The sequence below is a fragment of the Syzygium oleosum genome, unplaced genomic scaffold (genome assembly GCF_021117445.2).
Source record: "Syzygium oleosum isolate NSW1041296 unplaced genomic scaffold, Sole_v2.1 Sole_v2.60, whole genome shotgun sequence".
NCBI lineage: Eukaryota > Viridiplantae > Streptophyta > Magnoliopsida > Myrtales > Myrtaceae > Syzygium > Syzygium oleosum.
This window is the reverse complement of record NW_026607544.1, coordinates 375,834-396,226: the sequence shown is the minus strand read 5'-3', so window position 1 is coordinate 396,226 and position 20,393 is coordinate 375,834. Positions and strand designations below refer to the sequence as shown.

At 43.9% G+C, this 20,393-nt stretch overlaps 1 protein-coding gene, 1 long non-coding RNA gene and 1 pseudogene across 2 annotated transcripts; all 3 read left to right on the top strand.

The window, feature by feature from the left end:
- The first annotated feature begins 264 nt into the window (after positions 1-264).
- On the top strand, positions 265-1,699 carry LOC130134544 (disease resistance protein L6-like; annotated as a pseudogene).
- A 171-nt stretch (positions 1,700-1,870) lies between these two features.
- On the top strand, positions 1,871-5,033 carry LOC115664454 (disease resistance protein L6-like). Its single transcript, XM_056307808.1, has 4 exons — positions 1,871-2,527; positions 2,699-3,013; positions 3,189-3,704; positions 3,918-5,033. The coding sequence occupies exons 1-4, from the start codon at positions 1,979-1,981 to the stop codon at positions 5,031-5,033; spliced, it is 2,496 nt and encodes an 831-aa protein (XP_056163783.1). The 5' UTR covers positions 1,871-1,978.
- A 5,282-nt stretch (positions 5,034-10,315) lies between these two features.
- On the top strand, positions 10,316-11,226 carry LOC130137105 (uncharacterized). The gene is made up of 2 exons (XR_008815754.1): positions 10,316-10,712; positions 10,857-11,226. It is a non-coding gene; the product is annotated as an uncharacterized LOC130137105 (long non-coding RNA).
- Positions 11,227-20,393: the final 9,167 nt, after the last annotated feature.

Genomic DNA, 20,393 nt, shown 5'->3' with positions numbered 1-20,393 from the left:
TTGTGGAAGAAGATTTTATAGTTGTGAAAATATTTGTTTCCCTTTATATTTTGTCAATTCCGATATTTTTTTGAAACCTTTTTTGCGACAGGGCAACTAAAGTAAACCCCGTGAGTCACGCAATACACACGTCCAAAAGTCTCAAAAGTCTTCCTCGTGACTTTAACATCGAAGTCCTCTACTTGCATTCGAGAACATCAAGGCTTTGTGCGAAATTGCCTAGGAGAAGTATTTCAGAAGTATCAATCAGAGAGAGACGTGTGAAGGGAGCTCCTATGGCAAACTCAGAGTCAGGAGCAAGCACCAGCAATACATTAGGAGGTGAGTACCAGGTGTTCCTGAGTTTTAGGGGGCCCGATACTCGTCGTGGATTCACCAACAGCCTCTACCATGCCTTGGTAGATGCCGGGATTCGTGTTTTCATAGATGATGAAGAGCTTCGGCCGGGTGAAAGAATTAGTGGCAACCTTCTGCGAGCAATTGACAATTCCAAGCTCTACATACCCGTCTTCTCAAAAAATTACGCTTCAAGTCACTGATGCCTCCGCGAGCTTGCAAAGATGGTGGAGAACACCTCTAGATCTAAAGAAGATGGGAAGAAGGTCATATTGCCCGTCTTCTACGACGTGAAACCCGATGACGTGAAGCTGAAAACCCCGTTGTACAGCAAGGCCATATCGAATTTGGAGATGGAGGATCGGAAGACGAAGTTTAGCTCCGAGGATGTAGAGACATGGCGGCAGGCACTCAAAGAAGTTGACGGCACAAAGGGATGGGAGATGGAGAAATATTCAGGGTAACAATCATAACCATGATTGTGAAAATTATTTTATACAGTCTGGTCATAGTTCTCATAAAACTTCATTAATTATATTCTAACTCTAATTTCCCAAAAATTAAATAGAAAGTTTCAAATTCTTTCTTATTAAATCACGAGATTTCCATATTTTTTTCGAACCTAATAGAGTTATTATAATTTCGATTTTCAACTAATTTCCATCGTATAAATTGCTTCATCCTTTTTTATACTAATTTGATCCATGTATGTATTATGATTCCTATTGTATGTTATAGAACTTGATTAAGGAACTGTTGCCTTTGCAAAGTTCTTTTCCACGTCAAAAGAAATAAGTAAATCTACTATTACAGTAATTCATCATACGTTTATATTTTGATTCTTCTTCCCATTTTTGGCAGAAATTTTGATTCTTCTACTTGATATGAAGATCAAACATTTCTCTTCCTCTATTCCATTAACTTAAACTTGTAATGGATATTCGAGTTTGAAATTCATCATGTTCCCTGAACCTTTGGGGGTAACGTTGAATTTTTCTATATCGTAAATTTGATCACGTTCCCACCCGATTACTTAGTAGATGGTTGGTCAACATCCAAATTTGTTACCTTTTCTCAATTGAAACTGTTCAACTTTATGGCAGCTATGGCGATCTTATCAAGTTGGTCGTTAACGAGGTTGTGGTGAGGCTCAAGACAAGACAAAGACAAGTGACCAACGATTTAGTTGGAATGGAGGATCGTATAGTAGCCATTAACCATTTATTAGACATCGACTCCGGTGGTGTGCGGCTCATTGGAATCTACGGGATGAGCGGCATTGGTAAAACAACACTCGCCAAGGTTATCTTCAACCAACTATGTTCTCAATTTGGGAAAAACTGTAGCTTTCTTGATGATGTGAGGGAAACGGAAAAAACCACGGGCTTAGTCAAGCTGCAAGAAAAATTATTGTCCAATATCTCTAATTCTAGAGTGGCTTGCAACATTGATGATATTGATCATGGGATCAATATGATTGGAGAAACAATACAAGAAGATACTAATTGTATTGGATGATGTCGATGAGGGCAACCAAATCCAAAAATTAATCGGAGTGAATTCTTTGTATCCTGGTACTAGGATACTTGTTACCACTAGGGACAAAAGCATTCTGAAAATCAGGGGATTTAAGTATGATATCATGCCTTATGAAATGGAGGAGTTGAGCCACAAAGACGCACTTCAACTTTTTAGTAGGCATGCCTTCAACGACAACTCTCCTCCTGCCAATTACTACACTCTTTCAAAAAGCATTGTCTCTACTACAAATGGACTCCCTCTAGCTCTTGAAGCAATAGGTTCATCGCTTTTTGGTGAGGAAACAAGAGAAATATGGGAAGAGTGGCTACAAAAGCTAAAGAAAACACCTCATACGGATGTCTTGGGAAAGCTAAAGATTAGCTATGATGCCTTAGAGCCTAATCAACAACAAATATTCCTCGATGTTGCATGTTTTTTCATTGGTGTGAATAAGACTAATCCAATGTACATGTGGAAAGATTGTGAGTTTTTCCCAGAGCATGCCATCAAGGTCCTTATTAAGAGGTGCATGATAAAGGTTTTAGATGGTGATAGATTTGGGATGCACGATCAATTTAGAGATCTTGGAAGCCAAATTGCCAAACAAGAGCATACCAGGTTGTGGGATGAAAAAGACATCATTCGCGAATTAAGATTAACATCAACAGAGGTAAAGTATGGCCAAATTTGAATAGAAAATTGCTTATACCCTCTTCTTAATTGAGGATTCACGTTTTTGATTGGGGAGCTACTCTTCTGTTTCATTTTTTCTTCTCTTCTACGAAATAAAATAGTGGGATATTGACAAATTCCTGCTTCTACTCCTCAATGTCATTGGCAGATCAAGGAAGGCGTTCAAGTTGAAGCACTCCGTTTGCTATCATCATGGGATCGTATAACTGTCACTTCAGAGGAAATTAAGCGGTTCCCACATATACGGTTTCTTTCTTTGTATGACGTAAACTGCCAAGGTGACTTTACAGGTTGTCTTTCCGAGTTGAGATGGATCAATTTGCGTTACCCTTATAGAAGTATTGACGAACCCCGCCGTTATCAACGTTTGAAGGCAACCAATTTGTCGCATCTACAAAACGCGGTTGTGGTGAATCTTTCTGGGCTTGAATTCACAGATGATGTGTTCAAGAGCCTAATCAAGGTACGCCAGTTTCCCTCTTAGTCTATTTTTTCTGATTCAATGAAGGACAAAATTTGATGGATTTATAATCTAATTTTCTCATTTAGTGAGAGGATCATATGACATGTGATACAAATTGGTAGCCTAAATCCATATTTATTTCTTGTTTGTCCTTATGTTTCATTGGCTTTTGTAGAGGGCAAGGAAATTGAAGGTTCTCACTATTAAGCATAATGACTTGATCTATGGGACACCAATCTTTCCAGAGGACTCAGCTTTAGAGAAGTTGGCTATTTGTGACAGTTTTCTTTTCTCGGAAATTGACCACTCTATTGGGAATCTGAGGTGTCTGACTGACTTGAGCCTTGAGTTTTGCCATGCACTTAGAAAATTACCTAAACAAATTGGAGAGCTACAGAGTCTACGACACCTCTCTCTTAAGTTTTGCCGTGGCTTGATTGAACTCCCTGACTCAATTTCGAAATTAGTGTCGTTAACGAAGTTGGATGTATCATGCACGAAAATTACAAGATTACCAGATTCCATTGGTATACTACCAAGCCTGAAGTATGTCGATGTATCATGCACACCAATTGAAAAATTGCCTAGTACAATGAGCAAGTTTCATCAACTCCGAACACTGTACTTGGGTCCTTGTCATGGGATACAAGAGTTGCCGAAGCTCCCCAGAAGTATGACCACTTTATTGCTGGTATCTACTTCATTGCTGACTGTCCCTAACCTCTCGTACCTCACTAATCTAGTTGAACTGGCTCTATCCAATGGCTCTGATTCAAAGGCCATATCAGATATAATTCAAACATGAGACTTACAGTGGATCGGGAAGTTATCCAAACTGAGCAAGCTGTGGTGTTGCTTTCCAAATGTCCGCGCACCAACTATAGAGTTGGGTTCCCTTTCTCAGCTAAAAGAACTTACTCTTTATGGACTGGACTTGCCAACTTTCAAACAACTTCCGTCAAACTTGATAGTTTTAGAGCTCTACAACACTCACGGAAAACAAGTACACCTCGATGGGCTTCCTCCATCGAAAAAGGAGACTGTATTCGTTTCATCAAGTTCGAGAAAATCGAGAGAAAACAAGGTGTACGAGCAACATGATGTTCAATTACTCAATGTCTTACAATCGTCGGAGAGATCACGTATTCAGGACTGCAAATCTTCCGAGAAGTTGGTCTGTTTGCTAGAGGAGCTGGGGTGCAATGAACTACAAGCTCCCGAGTTGATTGATCATTGGAGGGGAACCTTACATTTCCCAAGCTCCCTGAAGATGCTTCAAAAATTCGTTCTGTCGGGGTTCCCAGAGTTACAGAATATTCAATTTGTTTCTATGTTGGAATCATTGGAAGTATTTTCTGTTGAAGATTGCTCTTCATTAAAAAGCTTAGGCGGTTTGTCAAACTTGAACAATTTGAAAGATTTAAGTATTATCCGGTGCATGAGCTTACAGGTTGTTGAGGGCATTGAAAAATTAGAGTATTTGTATCAGTTGAATATCAAGGAGTGCAGATCAATGGAAAGGATTTTTGATGCATCGATACACATAACATGTAGTGCTTCTTTTTCCCAACTTGATTGGGCGGTCCATCGTCCTCACGATCCGTCATCGATTCCGAGATCGTCAAGTACAACAGCAAGCAATGATGACCCAAGACCCCTAAAGATGCTTAAAAAATTCCTTCTGTCTGGGTGCCCTAAGGTACAGGATATTCAATTTGTTTCTACGTTCAAATCATTGGGAAAATTTTCTGTTCGAGAGTGCTCTTCATTAAAAAGCATAGGCGGTTTGTCAAACTTGAAGAACTTGAAGCAGTTAAAGATTGACCAATGCCCGAGCCTGCAGGTTGTCGAGGGCATTGACGAATTAGAGTTTTTGCAGTGGTTAGAAATTATTGGGTGCAGATCAATGGAAAGGATTTTTGATGCATCGAGCTCAAAAATACCAAATGAGTGCGTGATAGAAATACAAGATTGTGAGAAGTTACTCAACAGTAGTGCAGATCCTCATTGCAACGATTAGGAGTCTTACAGAGAGATGATTGTAAATGGAACAAAGCAAGTGCCGGACTCTGAAACAGAAACAGGGGATCCTCTAAAGAAAATGGTGCGCCTTCTTTCTATTCATAGATCATCGCTGTTTCTTTTGCTTTGCTTGCTTTCTATTTCTGCTTTATTCTAGTGAAGAGAGACAATGAACTGATTCTAAAACGTGCAACCAAGGACAATCTCGTTAAAAATTCCCCATCTTACTTGGAATCTCCATATGCTCTGTGTGTGTGTGTGTCAACTTCGGTGGTGAGGTTGGGGGACAATACATCCCTCACCATCTAATAACAAAAGGGACCTCAACTCACCTTATTATTTCCTTTTGCAGAACCAGGGAAATAAAGAGAAGAAAAGAGCGAGAAAGACAGAGTCGGCAAAGGAACAAGGCAAAAGAAAGAGGAGAAGACTTCAAAAAAGAGTTTGGGTGCGCGTGTTTCACGGAAATTCCAAGATTTGGAAAATATTTTCCAAAAAATATGCATCTCTTAAAAAAAAAGAATGATTGAAAAATATTTTCATTACCCACGAAATTAATTAGGCATAAATTATTATCGATAATAAAAATAGTTTCCGTAAACTAATTTTTTAAGTGATATAACTAATTATTTTTCGAAAAATATTTTTCTAAATTTTAAGTTTTTCGTGAAACAAGCACCTTTAAAGTGAAGTCATTTTCTCAAAAAAGAGCTAAGTTGATTTCAAATAAGGACCTGAGCTCGCCGGTCGATCAAATGTTCATCGATCGACATTTTCCGACGGCTAAACAACGGCAGTATTTGTCTGAAATTTGTAATTTGAACAAAATCCAGAATTGAATTGGGATTAGTGTTCTTTTTCAAATTGCTGTCCCCCAATCCTCGGTCGCTCCGCGGCCAATCCTCATTCGCCCCTCGCAAGCTTCAGTCCGTCGTTCACCGTCGTCTCTTTGGCTGCGAATGATAACCATTCTGTTTCAAAAATCAATTTCTGACCAGAAATTGATTTTTCTATTTCTGTTCCTAGAAGAGTTTCTGAGCAAAAAAATACGTTTGATAACAACACAAAATTTCTATTCTAGAAATAGAAATTTGTTTGATAACGGCACAAAATTTCTTCCTCTCGAGTGGCTGGTGAGTGGACTGCAGCGGTGGATGGCGGGGAGAGGCGGCGGCGGGAGGAGGGTGGCCGGTGGCAGGAGACGGTGGGCGGTGGTCGGCGGGCGGCGGTCCACAGTGGCCGACGGTGGGTGACGGCTGGAGGAGGGCGGCCGGAGGCGGGAGCGGTGGCCTGTTGGACGGCGGTCGGTGGCCCACGGTAGCCGGCGGTGAGAGGCGGGCCACGGCCAAAGGTGGGCGACGGCGGGAGGAGGGAGGCCGGCGGCAAGAGATGGTGGCCAGCAGTGGGAGGCAGGTGGCAAAGGGAGGAGGGCGGCTGGCGGCGGGAAACGGTAGCCGGTGGACGGCGGGTGGCAGCCCACGGTGGCCGGCGGTGGCAGGCAGGTGGCGGGGGGATTCAGGTGGCGGCGGGAGGAGGGCGGCCGGCGGCAGGAGATGGTGGCCGATGGACGGCGGGCGGCTGTGGGAGGTGGGCGGCGGCCGGAGGCAGGTGGCCGCGAGCGGTGGTCGCCAGCAAGTGGGTAGCGGATGGGCGACCGACTAGTAGTGAGGGTGAGCGATGAAAAGAATTTTAACTTCTCTATTTCTGGAGAAGAATTTTAACTTCTCATTTCTGTTCCAGAAATAGAGAAGCAAAAAATTTTAACTTCTGATTTCTGTTCCAAATCTATTTCTGGAACAAATTTTTGTTCCAGAAATAGAAATTAAAATTGCGTTACCAAACGGATTTCTGTTCCAAACCTATTTCTGGAACAGAAATAGAGAAACAGAATGGTTATCATTCGCAATCTTTGTTTCCCAGGTTCCGTCGTCCGTGACCTTCAAGTCCTTCTTCAGTGCCACTTTCCACTCTCGTGCACATTTTCATCTTCAGTGCCGCTCAGCAGGAGGAATTTGGTGCTACATGAGGCTCCGATGGTTGCACTCATTAACTCCACCAGTGGCGGGAGGCATGGGCCTGAACTCAAGCTCTGGAATCACCAGCTAATCGCTGAAGAACAGGTACAAGTGGTGTGGCAGTTGGTGTTTAGTTGAATGTAATCACGTGATTTATCTTTGTGTTTAGTTGCTTTCTTGCAATTGTTTGACTATTGGAAAACCCAGTCTAGTTATGTTGCTATGCTTCTGTGTGGACTGCTCGATTGCGTGTAATCATGTGCCAGCGTGTTGTGCATCTGTTAGTTGGGGTGTTACAAGAACTATGTGTGTTTGTTGAGCTAAATTAAGATTAGAAAGTTGCAGAATTTGGGAAACAGAGTTTATTACAGCTTTGATGGAGAATGGCAATGTAAATTTTTGGTGTCGACCATCTGGGGATCGAACCATTTCCATGAATGTTATTGCAGAGCACACAAAACTTTCTACACAGAATGTTGAGCATCTTCTCATGAGTTTGTCTGTAAGTACATTCTAAGGTTTGAATAATGGTCACTTTAATTTGAGGTCTGCTGCATATGGTTGAAGGGACTAGAAGTTAGTGGGTTGGTTGCACAGAATGTGCCTAAAGTGACTGCCGTGAATATGCGCCCTATTAAGAGACTTAGCTAGCATAAATCAACCATAAATAGTTTTATACAACAAGTGGTGGCTGATGTGAATCAGCATCTCTTTTTACTCTTTTAACATTGATGCTAACTTTCCTAATTGGGGGGGGGTGTAAAAGATGATTACTTTGAGTTATTCATGCTTGTAGACTGACCGCCACTATTTCTAGTGTAAGAACAGAAGAGCTTTGGATATGCATCAGTGTGCTGCTGCTAAAAATCTAGAGTACAATTTCCTTTTTTGCATATGCCGTCATGGCAAATACCTGGATGTTGTGATTGCTTGCACCTTCTCTGCTCTAGCATCCGTAATGGAAAACCGATATTCAAGCTTTCTTATTTTACAGTAGTCTAACCATTAGAATCTCAACTCAGGTTCATCTTATTGTGGGCATAATCGTTCAAGTTGAGGGGACAATATAAGTTTCATGGATGCAGCCAAGAGTTTGGGGATTCCACAGGTCAAATTACTGCATGACCTACTGGACAATTGGCTGGACAAATTACACACGGCTTTGGTATCTGTTGAAGCAGAAACACCGGATCTTGTCGCTTCATGATTACTTCCACGTTCCCATTCTCCATTTTGCGATAATCTTCTGATTTGAACTGAAAGAAGGGAAACTGAGACGCTTTGTTGCAAGCTGCTTGGTCAGGCAGTTGTGTATCTCAATTTACTTCCTTGGTGCTTCATTGTTTTATGCCTAATTCTTCTCCGGAATCAGCAATTCCTTCCTACTTTCTCACGTCTAAGGTGAGTCCTCTCAAAGCTGTGGTGACTCGGTTTTATCCTTTGGATTTGGTCATTGGAACATGTACTGATTTCTTTTGCTCAATCATGTCCATTTCGATCCACCATCATGTGGATCGACGAATGCCGTGGGAGATTTTTTTGTAGCTTATGACTTCCAGAATGAATATATTTAAATGAATGCACACCTTCTTCGTCGCTGATTGCGGGGGTGCTTATGTACCTGTGCACTGATGCATTGAATGGTAAGTTCAATGTGCCCATCGCTTAAAACCATGCAAGCCTTATGTGGCTATATGAGAAATGAGAACCTTCGAAGGAAGGAATTAAAAAAAAAAAAACCTCGATTAAGAATGAAAAAAAACATGCTCATCGGTTTCATGGAAGATGAGATTCTTCCAACTCCCCCAAACCAATGGCTTCCTTGCGTTACAAGCTTCGATCTTCTGGGGAACGAAAGTCTTTGGTTTTCCCAATTGGGCCACCGCCGCTTCGAAAGTTTGAAGCCGGTCGGGCGGGCTCCTGTTGGAAGAGATTTCAACCTCTGTCCTCACTCCAGCGATCAAACTTGAACACTGCCCATAGATTGCTTTTGGTGGTGCCATCGCTCCTGGCGGTGGACCACTCTGTGGTCCGGTAGGAGAGATTCGAGAGATGAGGTAATATTATTTCTATGAAAGTGCCCTTGACATCACTTTTTGTATCTTTCGGAAAAGGCCCTATCAAAACAGAAGATTAGATAATAAAAGAGACAATACTGTAGACACACATGTTCTAGTGGTATGTAAGTTTGGCATTTCAGGTTACTCCATTGATCTCAACTTCCACCATTTACAGATTTAAACGAGACATAGGGAAACTGATCTCTCCATTTCAATGTCGTTCTTTCGCCCTTTGAAAAGGGCGACTAATAATTGTGCGTACAAGCGTACACGAGAGCTTTTGTTTCTGCTCACCTTGTTCATTAGGTGGCGGAGGAGGCTTGGCTGACGAGCTATGGATGGGCCAAGGAGGTTAAAGAAAACGGTGCCGCTCTAGTCTGCTCAACTGCAGAAACCTTTAGACTGACTGTGGAGATAAAAAGAAAGTTCCTTCGGCGGATGTTATACACAATTTCTTTGAATTTTCCAAAAACTCGATGGTCAATATACAAATAACCTAAAGTTCTAGGGACTGAAATTAGAAGCAAACGAAAAACGTGGGTCGGTGAAAAGTTTTTTCTGTCTTTGTTTTCAACCTTCTCACAGATCGTGGGAGAGAGTGCTATTTATTTATGGATGACCGTGAGATGACCCAAACGTTGATTTCTCGGCCTCTAAGAACATATCATATGGGATATGACGTGATTTTTAGGACAAGCAAAAGCTTGAGATTCGCTCGCACGTCTTTGTCTTTCAAAGTAACAAGAAATGGTTGCACATTGGCCAGCTTTGGGCCCAGAATTGGTCCCCGATTGAAGTGGTTTCTATGTTCTGCTTATGAACATGTAAGAGCCTTGGTAGGGCGCCCTCTTTTCTCTCTCTCTCACACACGGTTGAAGTACCTATCCAAGTAGCGCAGTGGCCTGATGTTTAAAGGGGTCACAAGATCGAGGTCGTATTATGAACCGATCTCGGGACTCAACGACTCCCTGACTTTTGGCTCGTCCGTATGAGAGCAAAAACGCGTTTGTGTTTGCAAATGTCAGGAGTCGAGATGAGAGCTCGTAGCCAAGAAGATGGGGGTGGCAACTGGTCTCATCTGCTCGTACCCAAGTATTTTAGCGAAGGAACTTCCCGTACTTGCCGAATTTACTTAAGCAGCAAACTCAGAAAAGAAATGAACTTGTAGCGAGATGAATGCGTTTGTTTTTGCAAGTTACTTCTACATGTTTTACTCATCATCCTGAATCTTCAAGAAACATTCCCTAATTAATGAAAGTTACTCCGGTCAAACATGAACGTTGGAGTTACGTGAATGGATAGGTTGGTGTGGTGATGGTGTCTGCCTTCGCATCAGAAATTCGTCCCGATGAATCTCAGCCGTCCGATCCCCTCTCCTTCTCGCTCGACCCACTTGACGGGCATTTTCGTCTTACAAACGACAGCTTTGGGCAATAGAGATACCGACATCACTCCCGAAAAAAGGAGCAATCGACACCCGGCCCCCCAAAGGAAAACAAGAAATTCCCAGCATTCCAGACACCACCACGACCAGCATTGCCGCCGTGTTCACATCGCCGGTGAATCAAGATCGGCGGCCATCATGGGGCTGCTGCAGAACCTGTAACTTGCTCTTTCTGGCTTCTTCCATCTCCATTTCTGTCTCTTATTTTTCATGTTTAGATGGATAAAGTTTGAAACTTTTCTTGCGGGGTAAACGCAAAGTTTGAAGCTTTTCTCTGTGTGTGGTGTGTGTTGTGGTTGTAGGGGGCGGAGAGAGAGGGGGAAGGTGGAGGAAGAGGAGCAGAGGAGGAAGAGGAGGAGAGAGTGGAGAAATCAGGCGGTGAGGAATTGAAGGATGTGGAGAGAGAGAGGGGAGGTGGGATTTCAAGGAGGAGTGGCTGGTTCTAATTAGAACCCGACAGAATTTCATGCTTCGATGTTGCAGAGGTTGAACCCAACGAACCCTTTGAGATTGTCACCAATGGAGGGAGGAGAGTGACTACTCCTTCTCCTGCTCATGCTTCCAAACCTCGCTCCTCACAACTAGATAAACAAACTAAGGTTCATATACCTGTCCAATGTAATGCAAAAATATAAGTAAGATGTTTGATCAAAAGCAGAGCCCTTTTACTTACTCGAATTTGCTATTTTTGGCTATTCTCAGACAGAAATTTCAGTATCATGGAGCTGGTCATGGCAACCCAAGAAGGAAGATTGAAATCAAGCATTGCTGATTACAGTCTCTGTATCTAGTCTAATTGCTTGTTATTGTCAAAAGGAGCAATCGACAAGGATCCCCTCAATCAGGATAAAAATTTTCATCACGTCACCATCAATTAAACCAAGTGTTCACAATTATCCTTGAAGAGCATGCCCAAACAGGAAGATAACCGGCACAGGAACTTAAAGAAACCCTCCGATCTCCTCAAACATCTACACATGACCAAACATTGCACAAATAGAATCGCTAAAGCTCATACTAATCATGCTTTTATGAAATCAATCCAATTCGCTACTCTCCTACAAAAATGAAAACGAGCAACAAATGTACAACCCGCTTCATGTAAGTGTGAATGACCTTCATCAGCTTCGTTGCGAGGCCGCTCTGGCGATGATGCTGCAACACCGCAATGGACCTGATGTAGGCGCACAATACGCCGGCCTTCTTGTCAATCTCCGCCATGACATACCCAATGATGCGGCCGCAAGAGTCCGGCGTACTGGAGCTGAGGCCATGTAAGGATGGAGTAACGGAACTGCCGCACTGAGTAAGTACCGTACTCGGGGAAGCAACTGGTTGCATTCTTGTATTTGGAAGAGATCCTCTATTGGCCCTGCCGATGGCAACCATTGTTGGTTTGGGAGATCGTCTTCAGGAGCGCAGGAAGATTTTGGTTTTTTTGGGTGGACAATGAAGAAGAAAGAGAGCTGGGCAGAAAGGTCGGTGGTTTTGCCGAAATAAAATTGGAAATAACTGGGTTTTAGTTAAAAAAAAAACATTTTTCACAAGTGATGCCTCAAATTTAATGCAATCCATCAGTGGAAGATTTATATAAATAATTATATGGATCAACACGAAAAATCTCAAATCGGTGCATTTGTGATAAATTTATCCTAAATTAATTTTTTGACCACAGAAAACTCCCAAACTGGTACACCTGTGATAAATTTACCTTTCTGTTGGTTTCCGTTAAATTTTACCGTCAAATTGCTAAGTTGGATGACATGTAATAATTGACGGTGTATAAATTTGGGGTTTTTACCCTCCGTTTGTCATAAGTGTATCGATTTGGGATTTTTTGTGGAATTAACTTGTCATAAGTGTATCGGTTTGAGATTTTTTGTGAAATTAACTCAATTTAACGGAAATTAACAAAAGGTAAATTTGTCATGGGTGTACTAATTTGCGGGTTTTCCGTGGTCAAAAAATTAGTTTTGGGTAAATTTGTCACGTGTACCAGAATGAGATTTTTCGTGATATTAATTCTAATTATATTTACTAACTTTTCGCTATATATCGAAAAACTAGATATTGATCTATTTCTTATCAGTAACTTTTCTAGAAAAATCTAATCGGCAAATTGAGAGGAAAGTCAACGAGTAGTCAAAAAGACCGAATATGTTTACATGATCAATAAGTTTCCATTCCAAAAAGTAATTCTCGACAGTAACTAGTGAAATTACAAGTCCGTATGTGTCATGTCACGCCCCGTACCCCACGAAGCATGAGCATCCCGCTTATAGGTCGAAATAATAGCGCGACGCTTCCAGGTTACGTCACCGACCCGAAAACCAAAATCAGAGAAAACACGCCACATGCAGAAACGACGTATATGTAATAAATATACATATACACCCAGACAATTTAAAAGCAACCACGAGTGGCAAGAGAAAAAAAAAAAATAAATTACGATTGATTAAACCCCCATATACATTATCCGTCTACAAACAAAAAGGTACATCAAAAGGGCCACGAACAAAAAGGGATCGGTGACCTAGGGGTGTCAAACTAACTACCGGAGGGGTACGGTCAAAAAGTGTCGACCCTCACTCCTATGCTGATATCTAACCTACGGTACCCAGTCAGGATCAGAACCCGACGACTCCGAAGAACTCTCGAGTCGCTCTTGATCCTCCTCAGAACTCATGGCCTCCAACTCCATCTCTGGCTCAGGGTCTTGTTCTTCGTACTCGTCTACGTCCATAGGCTCAGGGGCTTCTGCGTCCACCTGCTCTGGAGCTGGATCGACTATCTCCGGCTCAAAAGCTAATCCACCAAGCTCCTCGTGCTCTTCCTCTTCTTCCACAATCTCGTACTCAACCTCAGAATCAGGATTGCCCTCCATATCGACATCTACTATATCACCGTCTGGACATTGAATATCTAGCGAGACCCTCTCCCACAAACGGAACGTCGGCGGACTGATGGGACCGAACTCTACTCCAAAACGATCCGGAAACACCAGGCTAGATACTCGTGAGTCTCAAAGTGAGCTAAGCCTACGTCTACCCATACTAAAGCATAGTGTCTATAGTACTTCTCCCGTTCCCCACGGGTGCACGCAGGCCGTACGCTCATATGGTGGGGAATCCCAAAGCGTAACGGTGCGTTGTCGAAGTTCATGGCGGGAGATCTGAAAAGTCGGTTTTACCACAACCGTGAGAAAACTCAGCAAGTAAAACCACTAATCCTAAACTAGGCTAATGTGCACCTCCGGAGGGTAAATAAAACACATATATAAATAAATAAACCAGTACAACAATCAATAAGCTCACCCGGGCCCACAGCCCAATTCACTACTTTGTCCTGCAGGTTAGACTTTTAATGTAAATATAAAACATATGCGAGTAAATCGACCCGAAGGCCCGACCCGAAGGCCACAATTTCTCCCGACCCGAAGGCCCGACCCGAAGGCCACAATCTCTCTCGACCCGAAGGCCCGACCCGAAGGCCACAATCTCTCTCGACCCGAAGGCCCGACCCGAAGGCCACAATCTCTCTCGACCCGAAGGCCCGACCCGAAGGCCACAATCTCTCTGACCCGAAGGCCCGACCCGAAGGCCACAATCTCTCTCGACCCGAAGGCCCGACCCGAAGGCCACAATCTCTCTCGACCCGAAGGCCCGACCCGAAGGCCACAATTTCAATCACTTCAAACATGTACACCAATGCGTCCAATATTGATAAATCAACGTCACGAGAGATGAATACAAGCCAAGGCACTCAAGGTTAATCGCCCACACTAATGTACCAAGCATACTCATTCTCGACTTAGACGCATTCAACTCATCCTCAAAACAATCAATTTACTTCCGTTCTCACCCAATCCACCCGACATTGATTCGCACCTTTATTACCATTCAATGTAATGCACCTAAGGCCCGCCTTGGGTAATTCAAACTTAGTCCTCATTCTCATTGGTACGGGGTCACAAGATAGGATTTATATAAGTCCTAAGTAACCTCTAAAAATGCATAATTCCTTGCCATTAACCAATGACTCAACTAAGTATTCAACTTGGATAAATTGCACAAATTCGGTATTCAATGAACAGTACCAGGGGAGGACACATTTTGCCCACTAAACCACAATTAAACACCCTCATTAGGCTCCAATCTCAAGCTCCAATCACCCAACAACCAAATCCACTTAAATAAGGTTCAAACAAGCCTAAATAATCCCCAAAATGTCCACTTCCAAGTCATTAGCACTTGAACTCAATTAGTGAAACACTTAGACAAAATTTCACAAATTCGGTGCCCCATGAACAGTACCAGGAAAATCAACACTTTGGCACTAAACCACCTTTAAACCAACTCATTAGGGCCTAATCACTTACCCTAATCATTCAACCACTAAATATACATAATTAAGCCTCAAATAAGTTTAATTGATCCCTACAATGACCAATCCAAGGTCATTATCAATTGAACCCAAATAATTTCACACTTAGACAAATTGCACAAATTCGGTATTCAATGAACAGTGTCGAAACGGAACTCCAATTAGGCCATAATCCACCTCTAACTTACTTCATTAGGCACTAATTAGGCCCCCTAATCACCCCACACCACATTAGGCATATCTAGACCATGATTAGGCTTAATTAACCCCCTAATTACCCTCTAAAATGCACAAATAAACTAATTAAGGGTTTAGGGGTTTATACTCGCCTAGAATCGACTCGAGGCGACGGGAGCGGGCGGTCGATTACCGACACGCGGTGAGAATCGACGGCGGCGCTCCGGTGGCAAGCCGGCGGTCACGGCGGCGCCGGTGTGATTCACGGCCACACTCCCAACCGGAACGGGGAGCTGGCTGGGCGTACGAGGGCTGAGGATGGTGGAGAGAGAGACGGTGAGGGTGAGGTGGTCGACGAGGGCGGCGCACGGCGGTGGACGGCGGCGTGGTGCCGGCGAGGTGAAGACCGGCGGTGTTTCTCTCCCTCCCTCGCCTGGAACAGCTGCTGTGGGGCGGACAATGCAGAGGGTGGGGCTGGTCGACGGGGGTTGGGGCAGTGCCAGGGGGTGCTGTGCGGCGGCCAGAGGACAGCAGCCCCGGCGGCGCGGCTGTTCCGGCGTGAACAGTGGCCGGCGGAGCAGAACGACCGAGGAGTGGCGTGAAGAAGACGATCGTGAGGACGCTCGGGAGAGAGAGAGAGAACGTGAGCTGAGAGGTCTGAGGAGAGAGAAGAAACAAGTCAAAAGTGGTCAAACTTGGGTGAGTGGAATCCAAGTGTCAACAATCCAAGGGTTTGGACAATTTGCCCTTGAATCCAATGGCTTAGGTTCACTTCTCTCCAATAATTCAAGGGTGAGAAGGTCAAATGCCCCTAACCAAGGCTGACCAGGTCTGGTTTGGTCCACTTAACCTTAGTTAGTCCCCAAATTTTATCCAAATTTCGGAATAAGTTAAAATGGCCTAGGGGCATTTTCGTAATTTTCCGATCCCGGACCGAAATTTCAATTTTTGTCCATACCGGTCCTATATGTTCATGGGAGACTTAATACGGTGTCGGATTCGCGAAATTCACTTTCTACGCCTTCGAAAATCGCCTGCGAAGTCCCGGAATAAAATAATATTATTTTTCCAATTTTTGCCGAAATTCCCGTTTTGTCCAAAACCACTCTAAATGTACGTGGCCACTCCAAAATGACCTTGGCCGCGAAAAATAACCTCAAACGGCCTCCGAATCCCGCCCGGTGCCCACGGGGCAAAACCGTAATTTTCCCAATTTTGTCGAAATTCCTATTTTCAGCCGATCTTGTCCCAAACTTACTTGGCCACTATAAAATGACGTCCGTCCTATAAAATAGTCATAATTACCCTTGAAATTTTGATATCGGAGTTCGGCTCAATATCGCGATCAAAATAACTCGTTTTGAAATCTTAGGATCTCTCACTAACGGGTGGCCATTTAGGTGTTACGCGTATCGACCTAAGACTGTCCGAGTCTCGATAGTCTCAAATCTCGAGAGAAGGTGAGAGATTATCACTAGTACCGGGGGTCGCGATCGTTCGGATATAATTTGGGATTTGTTTGTCAGGCGTACTTTCGGTCGTGCGGAATCACCCGCGATCCAATCGTACGTTACTAACTATATCAAATCTATTATCTTCCTAAGATCGGCCCATATTGGCTCAAGATATTCCCTCGACGTTTCTCGAAATCAGTGTCCAATCGCGATCGTCTTTCTCGGTCCACGTACCTGTTCCTATTTTAGCCTTTCCCATTTGGTTAGTATCCCGTGATTGATCAAGTCCGGGCGAGACTCACTAAAATCACACGAGAATTAATATACGCTGTACAAGGTTCCTATAGCGGGTCAAAATTCAGGATGTTACAACTCTTCCCCCCTTACAAAAATTTCGTCCCCGAAATTTGTACTCTAAACTTGTTCCTCGAACAACTGGGGGTGTTGACGTCGCATGGCCTCCTCGCTTTCCCATGTAGCGCCTTCCATCCCATGGTGTTCCCAGACTACCTTGACCATCGAAATCGTCTTATTCCGTAGTACTCGATCCTTCCGATCTTCAATTCTGACTGGTCTCTCCACGTACGATACCCTGTCGTCCACGTCTATTTCTTCATATCTTAGGACGTGTGTCGGGTCTGGTTCATACTTTCTCAACATCGACACGTGGAAGACATTGTGTACCTGGGACAAGTTAGGTGGCAGGGCAAGCCTATACGCCATATCGCCAATCTTTTCTAAGATCTCGAACGGTCCGACAAACCTCGGACTCAGCTTCCCTTTCTTGCCAAATCGGGATAACCCTTTCATAGGTGACACCTTGAGGAATACATGGTCTCCAACTTGGAATTCCAAATGTCGTCGTCTCCGATCGGCATAGCTCTTCTGGCGACTTTGGGCTGTCTTCAGCCTTTCTCGGATAATATTGACGACTTCCACTGTCTGCTGGATCAACTCGGGGCCAGTAATACTCCGTTCACCTACTTCATCCCAGCACACAGGAGTCCTACATGCTCTGCCGTATAAGGCTTCAAATGGGGCCATCTGGATACTCTGCTGATAGCTGTTATTATACGCAAACTCTACCAAATGCAGGTGTTCTTCCCATTTACCTAGGAAGTCCAATACACAAGCTCTTAACATATCCTCGAGGGTCTGAATCGTCCTTTCTGATTGACCGTCAGTCTGTGGATGGTAAGCTGTACTGAACTGCACTTTTGTTCCCAAGGCCGTCTGCAGACTTTTCCAAAAATTCGCCGTAAACCTCGGGTCACGATCGATGTAATTGTTACTGGCACTCCATGCGCCTAACGACTGTCTCACATACGATTACGCATACCTTTCCAACTCGAAATCCTTTCGTACGGCTAAGAAATGTGCCGACTTCGTAAGTCGATCCACAATCACCCAAATGGAATCATGCCCTCTTTGGCTCCTCGGCAATCCGGTTACAAAGTCCATGGTGATGTGTTCCCATTTCCACTCGGGAATCTCCAACGGTCGCAGCAGTCCTCCAGGTTTACAGTGTTGCGCCTTTACCTGCTGACATGTCAGACACTTAGCTACATACCTGGCCACATCTGTCTTCATTCCATTCCACCAATAATATTGGCGTAGATTCTGGTACATTTTCGTACTGCCAGGGTGGATACTGTAATTGCTGCGATGAGCTTCTCTTAGTATCTCTTCCTTAAGCTCAGTATCATCAGGTACACACCATCGCCCTTTAAATTTCAGGATTCCATCCTCTAATACTTGGAAATCTGGCTTCCTTGTAGCGGCATCCATTTCCACGATTTTCTGAATTTCCTGATCCGTGGACTGCAGCGCCTTAATCTTGGCCTGGATCTCCGGCTCGATTCTCAAAGTAGCCAGCAGATTTGACACATGGCCTAATTCAAATTTAAATTCTGAATCTCGAAGCTTTTCTAATAACGTCCACTCCTTGATCATCATATGCGCTATACTTGATTTGCGACTTAGCGCATCCGCCACTCGATTCGCCTTCCCAGGGTGGTACATGATGTCGCAATCATAATCTTTCAGAAGTTCCATCCATCTACGCTGCCTCATATTTAGCTCTTTTTGCGAAAACAGATACTTGAGGCTCTGATGATCCGTATAAATCTGGAACTTTTCCCCACATAAATAATGCCTCCAGATTTTAAGTGCAAAAACAATGGCAGCCAACTCTAGGTCATGCGTCGGATAGTTCGACTCGTGTGGTCTCAACTGACGTGACGCATATGCAACTACTTTTCCATGCTGCATTAGTACACAACCAAGTCCTCTGAGTGAAGCATCACTGTAGACCTCAAATCCACCAGGTCCAGATGGAATAGTTAAGACTGGAGCTGTTGTCAGTCTGTGCTTAAGTTCCTGAAAGCTTCGTTCGCACTTGTCATCCCACTCAAACTTAACCTCCTTTTTCAGCAATCGCGTTAATGGCATGGCTAGCGACGAGAATCCTTCCACAAAACGTCGATAATAACCGGCCAATCCCAAGAAGCTCCTGATTTCCGTCACTGATGTCGGTCTGGGCCACTTAAGCACTGCTTCAATCTTAGTTGGATCCACGGATATTCCTTCTCCCGATACAATATGTCCAAGGAATGCTACCTTGCTAAGCCAGAACTCGCATTTGCTGAACTTCGCATAAAGTGCGTGCTCCCTCAACGTCCGTAATACTTCAGTCAAATGCACTTCATGTTCTTCTGGACTCCTCGAGTATACTAGAATATCGTCGATGAACACAATGACGAACTGGTCCAGGAATTCCTTAAAAACTCTGTTCATCAGATCCATGAAAGCTGCAGGGGCATTCGTCAAACCGAATGGCATGACTGTAAACTCGTAATGCCCATACCTCGTCCTAAATGCAGTCTTGGGTATATCCTCCTTCCGAATTCTTAACTGATGATACCCGGTCCGTAGATCAATCTTGGAGAACACTGACGCTCCTTGCAATTGATCGAACAAGTCGTCAATTCTGGGCAGTGGATACTTATTCTTTATAGTCACCTGATTCAACTGCCGATAGTCTATACATAATCTCAACGTCCCGTCCTTTTTCCTTACAAATAGGACTGGCGCTCCCCATGGAGACGCACTAGGACGAATGAACCCTTTATCCAGCAGTTCCTGCATTTGGACTTTCAACTCCTTTAACTCCGATAGGGACATCCGATATGGGGCCTTAGAAATCGGTTCGAGTACACTGGGCCAATTCTATTACGAACTCCACTTCCCGTTACGGCGGTAAGCCCGGCAATTCTGAGGGAAAACCTCGGGAAATTGCACACAATAGGGATTTCTTCCAACTTGGATTCCGCTAAGGTCGGATCCTTAACATTAACCAAATATCCTCACAACCTTCTTCGAGCATCTCAGTTGCCTCTACTGAGGAGATCCAAGGGATTGAGGTTCCTCCTCGGTTTCCCTGAAATTCAAACCTAGGATGTCCAATCGGATTAAATTGGACTGTCCTATTGCCGCAATCCATAACGGCTTTCTGTTTCGTTAGCCAATCCATACCGATGATCACATCGAAATCATACATGGCTAACACAGCCAAATCAATCCTTTCCTCTACATTCTCAATCACGATTTTACAGTCCAAGCACCCCAATGATACTAACACCCTATCATGCAATGGGGTCGTCACACATAACATGCTTGCAAGTAATATAGGTTCCAGACCAACCAATCTAACAAACTGTTCTGAAATAAACGAATGGGTTGCCCCGGGATCAAATAACGCATAGGCAGCATGATCACAGAGAGAGATGGTACCTGTGACCACGCCTGGCGCGTCCTCCGCATCCT